Raw genomic sequence first — 12,654 nt, forward strand, 5'->3', positions numbered from 1 at the left:
CCCTTTAATTGGAAGGAGATAGCACTGAACGTCATTAGCATGATCTCTGAATGGCAGATAACACTGCCCTTATCTCCGTCTTTCCAACTGTGGGAGTCATCTAAAGGTTATCACTCACACACACTCACTTTCACACACACACACACACACACTAACAAACACTCAGAAGCGATAAACACCATTTTTAAGGGGGTAAATTCTGCACTGTAAATTGTAGTGCAGGATTTGGTTTGATTTGAAGGGAGTGCTAGATGCCGGCATTTCATTTCCATTAGGGAGCAGCTGCAGCCAGATGCACTGCCTCTGTTTCCATTAGTCCCCATCCAGCCACCCCGCTGCTTTTCTGAGAATCATGCACCTGTCACGCATCATTTGGGCACACACACACACACACACACAGAGAGAGAGAGGCAGGCCCCCAGTCAGCCTGCAGAAAGGCAACGGATGTGACACGCACACAATCAGATGGCTGAAATACACTAAATAAATGAGAGGGAGAGTCATTGATTTGCCTTGTGTGTGGCACGTGCGTTGCTTTAGATGTGTTTGTATGCATTGACTGTGTATGTTAGTCGATTGGCTGGTATGTATCCACTTTGCCTGGAGTCATTCAGAACATTATAGAGGACATAGCAGTTATTTCATGTAGCCGTACCATATGTTTAGAGCATTGCCGAGGAAATCAATGGCCCCAACACAATGTTCTGGTAGTCCGTGCAACTATGCCCAACTCTGTGCATTAGCAAGGTCAAGTGCAAGAGCTCTCTCCATCTCTCACCCACATTTAGATGCCGTTCATCTCAACTTGGTCTAATTGATTGATGCATGCATTTAACATTTACATTTTATTAATTTAGCTCTTACCCAAAGCGACTTACAGTTAGTGCATTCAGCTTACGATAGCTTGGCGGGACAACCACATATCACAGTCATAGTAATTACATTTTTTCATAGCTAGTAAGGGGGAAAAAGTGTGAGTGTTAGTTCACAAAATTATTTTATTTATTTATTTTGGGGAGAGGTGTGAGGAGGGGGTCTGAGGGGGGCGCTGTGGGATTATTTAAAATACTCTTTGAAGAGGTAGTGTTTCAGATGTTTTTATAAGATGGACAGGGACTCTGCTGTCCTAGTTTCAGGTGGAAGCTTGCTCAACCATTAAGGTGCTCGGACAGAGAAGAGCTTTGACTGGGCATGCATGCGTTTTGTGTTGCCATGACAACACATAGGTTGTTATGGTGATGGTGGTCTCTCTTCCTTGACTGTTTGTCTCACTGTGCTGGAGGTGCTGGTGTGTTTCTTCTCGGTGTGGTCCATTGTGGGTCTGTCGGGCTTCCACACCTACCTGATCAGCTCCAATCAGACCACCAATGAGGATGTGAGTACGAACACAATCAAGCACACAGATGTACGTACACACAAACAAAAACACACACACACACCACATCTCTTCCCCCTCTTTCTCTATCAGACTTTGACTGCTGATAACAATTCTGTCTCACATTAAGGGTCATTTCATGCTTGGGCTTCCATGTAAGAAAGTCGCTGGCATGATTTTGTTCACTTACGCTGCTGAGGTTTTGGTAGCTTGAACACTCCAGAATCCTCCCTAATTCTTCTTAACTGTCTCCTCTGGTCTGATTGGTCAAGTTCCACTGTCCTCCCAAGAGTTTCAACATTTCTCTTCACTTTAGTTTTCTCCTCAATTCATTAACCTTGGTTGGAGAGCGAGGTAGCTGCAGTGTTCTCCTTCCTTTGCACTGATTGGTCATGTTCCCTCTCCAGATTAAAGGCTCGTGGTCGAACAAACGGGCGAAGGACAACTACAATCCCTACAGCTACGGGAACATCCTGACCAACTGTTGTGCTGCCCTCTGTGGTCCTCTTCCACCCAGGTGAGTTACTCTCTGCCAGGGCTAAGCTAACAGCCAGGCTGGGTTTGCGTTCAGTTGGGAGAAAATGTTTTGAAACAGGAGGGTACTTGCTGAAACGTATCAAATGAGAACTCAGCCTTTTGTTTTCCATTGCAAAACGTTTTTGCCATGGTGTGCACAAGAGTTGTGGACTCGAGTCACAAAATTGATGACTTGAAACTCGACTTTCTAGAGAATAAAATGACTTTGACTCTACTTTGATTTGAGACTGATGACTTTAAATTATCTAGCCAGGTTTTGTAATGTTTTGTCACTCATTTTTTGGCTACGTGTCATTCATGGGCTACGTGGCCTGCGCTCCATAAGAGAAAATGATTGTTCTATGTATGCATGGTGTTTAAATGTCAGTAATAATCATTAAGTCTGATTAAGACAAATGTACCAATGTAACAATGGATGTGGAAAGGGTCTTTTACATTGTAGAGCCAGCTGATTGGTTGGAATTTCCAATTGGGTAATTGTATGGTCCTGGGGGCCAAGTGCTTATATTACCTGTTTGAGCTCCTGTTAGACAGACTCAATTTGGTTTCTCAATTCAATTTGGAAGATGCATCATATGTAAATGATTTGTGTATTTTGAATGTTACATATCTTGAAAATGTGATTGCTGACATGCAAAACATTTTGGGACTGTGTCAACAATCGACTAATGAAACAAATACCAAAATATCCTTTTTGGGTGGAGTTTTCCTTTAAGCCTTATACAGAGGTTATTTCTTTTTGGCTGTTGTCCGTGTATATTTGGTAAATCTACTTGTATATTTTGTATGATAGGACTCTTTCACGATTGGATAACCAAAGTCCCTATTTTACAATTACATAGGCTAATCAAAATGTGTTGTAAACAAAATAATGAAAAGAATGGTAGCCTCAATAAACAGACAAGGATTTGTAGTTGAACAAGTCGTTTCATGTATAGATTATTATTTTTTTACTTGACTTGAGACTTGACTCGACTTGCTCTTGGAATGCACAACTTGGACTTGATTCAAGTCTTGACCCGTTCTACTTGGGACTCGACTTGTGACTTGAGACTTGCTTGTGACTCCAATAATAGCAACTTGGTCCCACCACCTGCACTAATGAGCACACACCCTGCACTAATGAGCACACACCCTGCACTAAGGATCCTCACCAGTCATGACTGTAGCTATAAGGGATCTTAGATTCAGCTCTCAATCTCCTTCTCCCCCCCCCTCCTCTCCCGTTCTGCATTAGTCAGCACCGACTGCATTAGTCAGCATCACACAGCCTCCCACTGTTTTTTAATAAGCAGCACTCTCAATCACAATATCCATCAGCGCACACAGGAATAATTACTGTACACTCTGTTTCTGCCGTCTTTCGAGGGAACTTGAACTAGCTTTGTCTTACACGCTATTGGGGATGAGCTCAGCACATTGTCTGCGTCCCTAATAGCAACCTATTCCCTATGTAGTGAGCTATATAGGAAACAGGGTGCCATTTGGGACACCTCCGTTGTTAGCACCCTCACAGCATATCGTTGGTTATGACGTTTAGCGTAAATGGTCTGGCTAGAGGAGATAATGTTGTTCGGCCAGTAAATTTATGGAGTAATATTAGTGTCAATTTAGTGTCAATGATATTTTTGGCACTAATTTGACTCCATACACATTATGTTACCCTCAAATACAAAATCAGGTTAGTTTGTCAAACATCTGGTGGAGCAACATTTATCATTGATTCGTTAGTAAGTTCTATTACATGAATGGGTTTCAACTGACTTGAGAAGAGTTGCACAATAGGATGTGTAATAGTAGTTGAGTTATTTGTAAGGTTTGTTCGGTAGGTAGGTATAGGTAACTGCCAAAATAATGGAAGCGCTTGAGTAAATGAGGGATACAAAGTTTACTGAATGCAGGTGCTTTCACACAGGTGTGATTCCTGAGTTAATTAATCAATTAACATCCCATTGTGCTTAGGGTCAAGCCATAATGCTAGGCAAGCCATTGTTTTGGCTACCATGGCTATGCCCCTATAGGATGACAATGCCCTCATCCACAGGGCACTATTGTCACTGAATGGTTTGACTAGGATGAAAACAACGTAAACCAAATGTCATGGCCATCTGTCACCAGATCTCAACTAAATTAAACACTTGTGGGAGATTCTGGGGTGGCGTCTGAGACAGTGTTTTCCACCACCATCAACAAAACACCAAATGATTACGTTTCTCATGGAAGAATGGTGTCGCATCCCTTCAATAGAGTACCAGACACTTGTAGAATCTGTGCCAAGGTGCATTGAATCTGTTCTGGCTCGTGGTGGCCCAATGCCCTATTAAGATACTTCATGCTGGTGTTTCTTTTATTTTGGCATTTACCTGTACATTGGGTTGGATCCACTGGGCATTTCACACATCATTAACACGTTTGCCGTTACCTCAAGGGAATGAGTTGAGGAGTGTTCTCCATCTGGAAACAGGTGGCTGCAGTCTGCTCTGTGTGTGAGTATGCATGGAGGGATGGGCCCTGGAGGCTTCCCACACACGCACCCAAACAAACTCACACATGCTCTTGCCGACACACACACACACTTCAAGACCTCTGCTCATGTCCCCTGTCTTCTCTTCCTAGTCTTATTGACAGAAGAGGCTTCATCCAGTCAGACACACCCCAGCCTGTGTCACACTCCAACGGAAGCAGCATGTACGCCTCCACCCAGCTTCACACTCACATGGTAGGTTGTGTGTGTGGTTCTTTATGCATTCTGTAAATAGATGTTTAGTGTTTGACAGGACTGAGTTGGCACTTCACTATTTAAATCTGCTGAGAAACGCTTTCAAATACATTTTTCGCTGGATGTGATCGGACCCTTTCTTTTCAATTTTCGCCTAAGATGACATGCCCAAATCTAACTGCCTGAGGTTCTGGACCTGAAGCAAGGATATGCGTATTATTGATACCATTTGAAAGAAAACACGTTGAAGTTTGTGGAAATGTTAAATTCATTTAGAAGAATATAACACATTAGATCTGGTAAAAGATAACGATGTGTTTTTTTGTAAAAAAAAAATTGTACCATCTTTGAAATGCAAGAGAAAGGCCATAATCTATTATTCTAGTCAGGCGCAATTTCAATTTCAGCCACTAGCAGTGTATGTGCAAGTTTTTGACTGATCCAATTAACCATTTTATTTCTGTTCCAAATTTTGTATCAAGACTGCCCAAACGTCCCTAATTGGTTTATTAATACATTTTCAAGTTCATCACTGTGCACTCTCCTCAAACAATAGCATGGTAGTCTTTCACTGGAATAGCCACTGTAAATTGCACAGTGCAGTTAGATTAACAAGAATTGAAGCTTTCTGCCAATATCAGATATGTCTATGTCCTGGGAAATGTTGTTGTTACTTACAATCTCATGCTAATCACATTAGCCTACGCTACCTCAGCCGTTTCGCGGGGGACCCACCGATCCTGTAGAGGTTTTAATACTGTACGTCAGTAACTCACTCAAGGGCTCTCGCTTACAAATGACAAATTGAACCAGGCTTTGATGTTATTACATGCCAACAGAGAGCAGTAATCTGTCTATTTCCATGTCATTATTGGGCTCTGAACTTCTCTCTCTCGGTGGCTGCTGTTGGCTTTACCCTCTGATCCAGAGAGCAGTATTTAATAGTAAATGAACACAGCTCATGTGTTTGTATTCATTAATTCAACGGGGTGTAGCTTCTCACTTCTCATTCTGCTTTTAAGTGTGACGGATGAGGAACTCCTATCACCCTCACTCTGAATATATCCATGTTTTAAATCACCGGTACTCTGCTGAATAATGATTAATATAATTCCCTCAACGTCGGTGGATCCTCTCCCTGCATTGCTTTTCAAATAGGTGTTTTATATCTCAATCAGAATAACCATAGTCTTCTGGATGGTTCCTCATTTGCATACAGCCTTGTTTAAAGCTGGCAGCTGTGAGAACAAGTAACTTTGGCCAAATGCCCGTGGAGAGATGTTGAAAATATTCATTTTTTTTACTAAAATAAGCAATTTTGGGCAATCTCAAAATGTGTTGAGTTGTTTGAGTTGAAGTAGTGAGTTAACTTCATGTTATTTTTCTTCTTTCCTCCTCCTCTTTCTGTTTTGTCTGTTAACCTTTTTATTTGTGTGTATTTCCACTCCCCCTATAATTTCCTTCCTTCATTTCCTGTCTCTCATCAAAAACATATAATTCTCCTACCGTTTCTTTTTCCCCTTATCTTCATCTATCTCTTCATTTCACTTTCCCTGTCTCCTCAGTGTAACCAAGAGCACTGCATTCAGAGCACCAAATTCGTTTTGCAGGCTGCCGCCACCCCCCTGCTCCACAGCAACTCCGTCATGATTGGTGGAGGGGGACCCCCTTTCCCTGGGAAGAGCTCCTTGGTGGTCCCCTGTGCCTCCCTGGCCCCCAGCCAGCCCTCCCTGCCCTCCATGCCCGGGCTGAGCTGTGCAGGGGACATGTTGACTCTGAGGGACCCAGACACCCACTGCCACCACCACCACTTTGCCAGCCCCGAGGAGACTCCCTCGCCCTCTGGCCCTATGTCTCTGACTTTGCCCTGCGCTGCCCACATGACCCACGGTGGACACATCCACCCGGCCCAGCTCTACGACCCAGCCAGCCAGGACTCTCTGCATGAGGACTCTGTCAGGGGCCTGGTTAAACTCAGCTCTGTCTGAGACTGGGCCCCACTGCCATTTCCCCCTGGCTCTTTGGAACCACTACCCAGACATCACACTATTCCCTATGTAATGCACTACTTTTGATCATAGCCCATGAACTCTGGTAAAAAGTAGTGCACTATATAGGGAATAGGTTGCCATTTGGGATGTAGCCTCTCCCCTCTACCTCTCCTTCCCTCCACACTCAGGACCAAAGCCATATTTCCCCTAACATTCCACCTGAGCCCTCCCTCCATCCCACCCAGATTTGCGTCCACCTGTTGAGTTCAGCTATTGTAGTGCCAAACAGACAGGCAGACCCTCAGTCTCCACTGCACCTGACCAGGACCAAAGTCACACTTCTGACTCCCACTTCCTCTTCACAGTAGTATAGCTGGTGCTCTACCAGGTGTCTACCAGGCCTGGATACAGGTTCAGCCTTCTGCCAAATGTTCATGACTTGTGCTTTATTCTCCAATGACATGTAGAGGAAATCACCTGAATCTCTCTTCTCTCTCTCAGCTAAAACCTACCAAGGCAGTTGCCATTTTGTTTTGCTGACATCCGAGGACACACACAGCGTGATACTTCCCTGGTTCTTCAGGACTGTTGATTAGCTGGAAAGACATGAATCAGGAGTAAATACAGGACTTGTTTATAGGTTTCCATGTGTGTTGTGTGTCCTGAGTGGTGACACTCTTTTATACAGTAGTAATGGACACAGCCAATCAGTGTTAGCCCTGGCCACAGATGATGTCACTTCCGGTTTGAGATTGTGTCAACACTGTACGTGGTAATCGGTGGTGTTCATTAGTCAGTCCTGGTGTCTGTGTGACGCCAGTCACATTTAATTTTTGTTTTGTTCAAATGTGATGCCAAAACATCACGACTGCATCCCAAATGTCACACTCTATTTAGTGCACTACTTTTGACCCGGTCCTATAGGGCTCTGGCAAAAGTAGCGCACTATATAGGGAATAGGTTGCCATTTGGGATGTAGATAATATGTAATATGATTACTTTACCAAGAAATTGTCATTTACTTCCAGCTTTATACATTAATGCCTGTGGATAATTAATAAATTCACATTTTTTTATGTACAAGGGTGGATTTTATTTATTCAACCAGCCGGTGCGTAGTCATTTGACAGAAGGGCAACACAATACCCAATACCCTTTTCAGTGAATTTGGAGTAGACTGATTTGGAGTAGACAATGCCATTCCAACAGCTTCTTCTGTACCATGCTACCAAGTGTATGACTATGTATCATGCTCTCTCACAAGTCTATGACTGAATGCTTGCAGGCCAGTTCAGGGACGGCCCTAGCATTTTTGGGGACCTAAGCGAGATTTGGTTGGGAGACCACCAGAGTTTTTAGTTTTAAAGTACATTTCCTGCAATTCTACACATTTTGCCATGTTCTTTTGGAGGTTCATTTATTTGATCATTTAAAACAAGGTACACATGCAAAATGATGCACTTGATTAAGAATCATCGAGAATAAACAAAAAAAGTATAAAACATTTCCATTGGGGAGTAGAGAAAATGGTGCAGTTTTAAAGTAAGTGTTCTGCAGTTCTACACATTTTGCCATAGGGTGGAGAGAAAATATTTGCTGTTTTACAGCTAATTTCCTGCAATTCTACTCATGTTGCCATGGTGTGGAGAAATATTTTTGCAGTTTTAAAGTAATTTCCTGCGATTCCGCTAGTGGCCGGGGGCCCCAAGGGACCGCTTATATCACTAATGCCTGGAGCCGGCCCTGGGTCAGCTGACGGCAGTGACTGATATCTTATTTACATTGTGTAGGTACTGGTAGGTCCACATGGTGTGAGGGATCAGCTGCTGGCTGGATGGTTCGTGAGATAATGATGCAAATGCTATTTTTAGGGCTGATAGAGGCTGTATACTGCTCTCTAGTGGATACACTGAGGACTGAGATTCACTTGCCCTCAGACTTATCATCTGTACTGAAAGTAATGTAGCTTGGTCCCAAATCTGTTGGTGCTGTTGCCATTGCTCGTTGTCAAGACAAACAGTGCTAAGGAGTTGGCATGATAGCACAAACTGACTGGCACTCAGTCTGTCGTCAAAGAGAATACACAACGCACAATCAATGAAGGATATATTAAGTTTCCATGTATTCTTGCTCACAGATAAAATGCAGAATTGACATTACTAAGAATTGCAAAACACTCATTTAAAATACATAACACGTGACATGAATAGAATACGGGACACTTGAAACATAAAAGGACATTTTTTATGATGGAAATTGACATGTTAAAATGTGATTGTTAAAAAGAGAATTTTAAGGAAAGGCCATTTAAGAGCTAGAGTTATTATACAGTCTGATAGCAGTGGGTAGAGTGGTGTTTCACAGTCTGATAGCAGTGGGTAGAGTGGTGTTTCACAGTCTGATAGCAGTGGGTAGAGTGGTGTTTCACAGTCTGATAGCAGTGGGTAGAGTGGTGTTTCACAGTCTGATAGCAGTGGGTAGAGTGGTGTTTCACAGTCTGATAGCAGTGGGTAGAGTGGTGTTTCACAGTCTGATAGCAGTGGGTAGAGTGGTGTTTCACAGTCTGATAGCAGTGGGTAGAGTGGTGTTTCACAGTCTGATAGCAGTGGGTAGAGTGGTGTTTCACAGTCTGATAGCAGTGGGTAGAGTGGTGTTTCACAGTCTGCTAGCAGTGGGTAGAATGGTGTTTCACAGTCTGATAGCAGTGGGTAGAGTGGTGTTTCACAGTCTGATAGCAGTGGGTAGAGTGGTGTTTCACAGTCTAATAGCAGTGGGTAGAGTGGTGTTTCACAATCTGATAGCAGTGGGTAGAGTGGTGTTTCACAGTCTGATAGCAGTGGGTAGAGTGGTGTTTCACAGTCTGATAGCAGTGGGTAGAGTGGTGTTTCACAGTCTGATAGCAGTGGGTAGAGTGGTGTTTCACAGTCTGATAGCAGTGGGTAGAGTGGTGTTTCACAGTCTGATAGCAGTGGGTAGAGTGGTGTTTCACAGTCTGATAGCAGTGGGTAGAGTGGTGTTTCACAGTCTGATAGCAGTGGGTAGAGTGGTGTTTCACAGTCTGATAGCAGTGGGTAGAGTGGTGTTTCACAGTCTGATAGCAGTGGGTAGAGTGGTGTTTCACAGTCTGATAGCAGTGGGTAGAGTGGTGTTTCACAGTCTGATAGCAGTGGGTAGAGTGGTGTTTCACAGTCTGATAGCAGTGGGTAGAGTGGTGTTTCACAGTCTGATAGCAGTGGGTAGAGTGGTGTTTCACAGTCTGATAGCAGTGGGTAGAGTGGTGTTTCACAGTCTGATAGCAGTGGGTAGAGTGGTGTTTCACAGTCTGATAGCAGTGGGTAGAGTGGTGTTTCACAGTCTAATAGCAGTGGGTAGAGTGGTGTTTCACAGTCTGATCAGACGGCAGTTATACAGGACAGTTATACAGGACAGTTATACAGGACAGTTATACAGGACAGTTATACAGGACAGTTCGTGGCTGTTTCTCAGGAGCCTGGTGGTACATTTACCACTTTTTGGAGGGAACGGGTCATTCAGTGGGTGGTCAAGAGTGTGCATGTCCTTCACCAAGTGCGCAGTCACTTGACAGAAGGGCAACACAATACCCAATACCCTTTTCAGTGAATACCCTTTGCAGACGGAAATTAGCCGCTAGCTAAATCTGGTGCAACTGTTGACAAAATTCCCAGGTTTTCCAGACGTCACAATTGGAAGATTCCCAGAATCAGGAGGAATATGCAGGACATCCGGATACCTCCAACCAGGATTTCAGGAAAACCTGGGCATTTAGGGAAAGTTACTGGCATTTTGCAACTGTAATCTGTTGACCAAAACTGATTTGGAGTAGACAATGCCATTCCAACAGCTTCTTCTGTACTATGCTACCAAGTGTATGACTATGTATCATGCTCTCTCACAAGTGTATGACTGAATGCTTGCAGGTCAGTTCAGGGCCGGCCCTAGCCTTTTTGGGGACCTAAGCGAGACTTGGTTGGGAGACCACCAGAGTTTTTAGTTTTAAAGTACATTTCCTGCAATTCTACACATGTTATTTTGAAGTTTAATTTATTTGATCATTTAAAACAAGGTACACATACAAAATATGCACTTTATTAAGAATCATCGAGGATAAACAAAAATAAGTATACAACATTTCCATTGGGGAGTAGAGAAAATGGTGCAGTTTTAAAGTAAGCGTGCACTGCAGCCTGTTGTCGCAGTGACGGGAGCTGTAGTTGCACTGCCCAACCTCTGGAGATGAACCTCAAGGCCCTCTGCACCCTGTCTATTTGGGCCGGCTGCTTTTTACTGCATCCAACTAACAGCACTCCACTGTATTCCAGAGAAGGCCTGACCAGTGTAGTGTATACTGTGACCAGATATTCATTGGGTCGGCCATTTCTGACAAGGACAGTCAAAAAGAGTAGGCGTTTTGAGACCTTGACTGCACGACATGTGTCACCACTGAGGTTAGAGTCTAGATAAAAACCAAGATACTTGGTATTTGTTACCACTGGTACTTCCTGTCCTCCTAGGATTCGAGGTGCAGGTTGTGGAGGGTCTGTTGAAAAACATAGCAGAATTTCCACAGACTTTTTATCCGTTCAGGAGCATGTAGTTGGATGGGGCCTACTCTTCCAGCTGCTTTGCCTCCAAGCCCATGGAAGTGTCCTCTTGGATGCTGGTTAATGGTATGGCTCGGGACAACCCTACATTGTCCGCATACCCAGTATCCAGAGTGTCACTGAAGACAACATTTCGGGTGGACATGTGAAGGAGAAACAGATGTGGTGAAACCACACACCCTTGTGGCACACCAGAAGTGACCTCTGACCAAGGCCTAAATGTGCCATTTGCCATCACTCTCTGCCTTCTTTCTGGTGGTGTAGCTGCTGAGCCAGGCTAGTAAACCTTGGACACAGTTCAATGTCAGACAGATGTTGCGAGAGCTTTGCCTGATCTACTCGAACAATGGATTTGGACACATCATCAAGTAACACCCTCACCTTTACTGGTTTTCTGGAGTCTGTAGCTGTCAGACAGGAGTGTATAGCTTTCACAAGGGCGGTAGGTAGTGCTGGATTAAAGACTCACTGCAAAAGAATATCCCACCTATAAATATAGGAATGTACACACACAAGGGTAATAAAATAAAAAAGTGTTGTGAGCAAAATAGTGTTTTTTTTATACACTTCATTGACTCGGTCTGAAGGTGCCCTCTAATATCATCAACCTCGCTCCAAGCTTGCAGGAACAGTACAACAGTGGAGATGTCATTATTTTTTTATTTTACCTTAATTTAACTAGGCAAGTCAGTTAAGAACAAATTGTTATTTTCAATGACGGCCTAGTTAACTGCCTGTTCAGGGGCAGAACAACAGATTAGTACCTTGTCAGCTCGGGGATTCGAACTTGCAACCTTTCAGTTACTAGTCCAACGCTCTAACCACTAGGCTACCCTGCCGCCCCTATAATACCCATATAGCCTAGCGGTCAAACAGGGAAATGGTTCCAATCAATTTTCCCCCTTTCATTTTTCACATCAGGAATTTTAGAAACACTTTAAATAAGGTCTGTGTTTCGTGCAGGCTTACCCTGACGTGCTGTTTTGATAACCATGTACATTTCAGTGGTGGAAAAAAACTGTCATACTTGAGTAAAGTTATGACTCAAGTAAAAGTCACACAGTAAAAATATGACTCAAGTAAAAGTGAAAGTCACACAGTAAAATACTACTTGAGTAAAAGTCTAAAAGTATTTGGTTTTAAATGTACTTACATATCAAAAGTAAATGTAATTGCTAAAATATACTTAAGTATCAAAAGTAAAAGTATAAATCATTTACAAACCCTTATATTAAGGAAACCAGATGGCACCATTTTCTATTTTTTATTGATTGCTTAGCGGCACGTTATTTTTCCAAAAATGAAAATAGTGCCCCCTAGCTTCAGGAGGTTAAGGAAACCAGACGGCACCATTTTCTTTTTTTCGATAGCTAGCGGCACACTCCAACACTCAGACATCATTTACAAACA

At 43.2% G+C, this 12,654-nt stretch overlaps 1 protein-coding gene across 1 annotated transcript in view; it reads left to right on the forward strand.

Annotated features, from left to right (window-relative positions):
• Positions 1 to 7,699, forward strand: part of LOC135557440 (palmitoyltransferase ZDHHC14-like) — a 61,717-nt gene extending 54,018 nt beyond the window's left edge. The window contains exons 8-11 of the mRNA XM_064990697.1: positions 1,273 to 1,375; positions 1,783 to 1,892; positions 4,529 to 4,631; positions 6,197 to 7,699. Coding sequence (XP_064846769.1) covers positions 1,273 to 1,375; positions 1,783 to 1,892; positions 4,529 to 4,631; positions 6,197 to 6,619 — 739 coding nt within the window. The 3' untranslated portion in view covers positions 6,620 to 7,699. The remainder of the gene's footprint in view (positions 1 to 1,272; positions 1,376 to 1,782; positions 1,893 to 4,528; positions 4,632 to 6,196) is intronic.
• Positions 7,700 to 12,654: the final 4,955 nt, after the last annotated feature.

This window comes from Oncorhynchus masou, chromosome 16 (genome assembly GCF_036934945.1).
Source record: "Oncorhynchus masou masou isolate Uvic2021 chromosome 16, UVic_Omas_1.1, whole genome shotgun sequence".
In the NCBI taxonomy this organism is placed as follows: domain Eukaryota; kingdom Metazoa; phylum Chordata; class Actinopteri; order Salmoniformes; family Salmonidae; genus Oncorhynchus; species Oncorhynchus masou.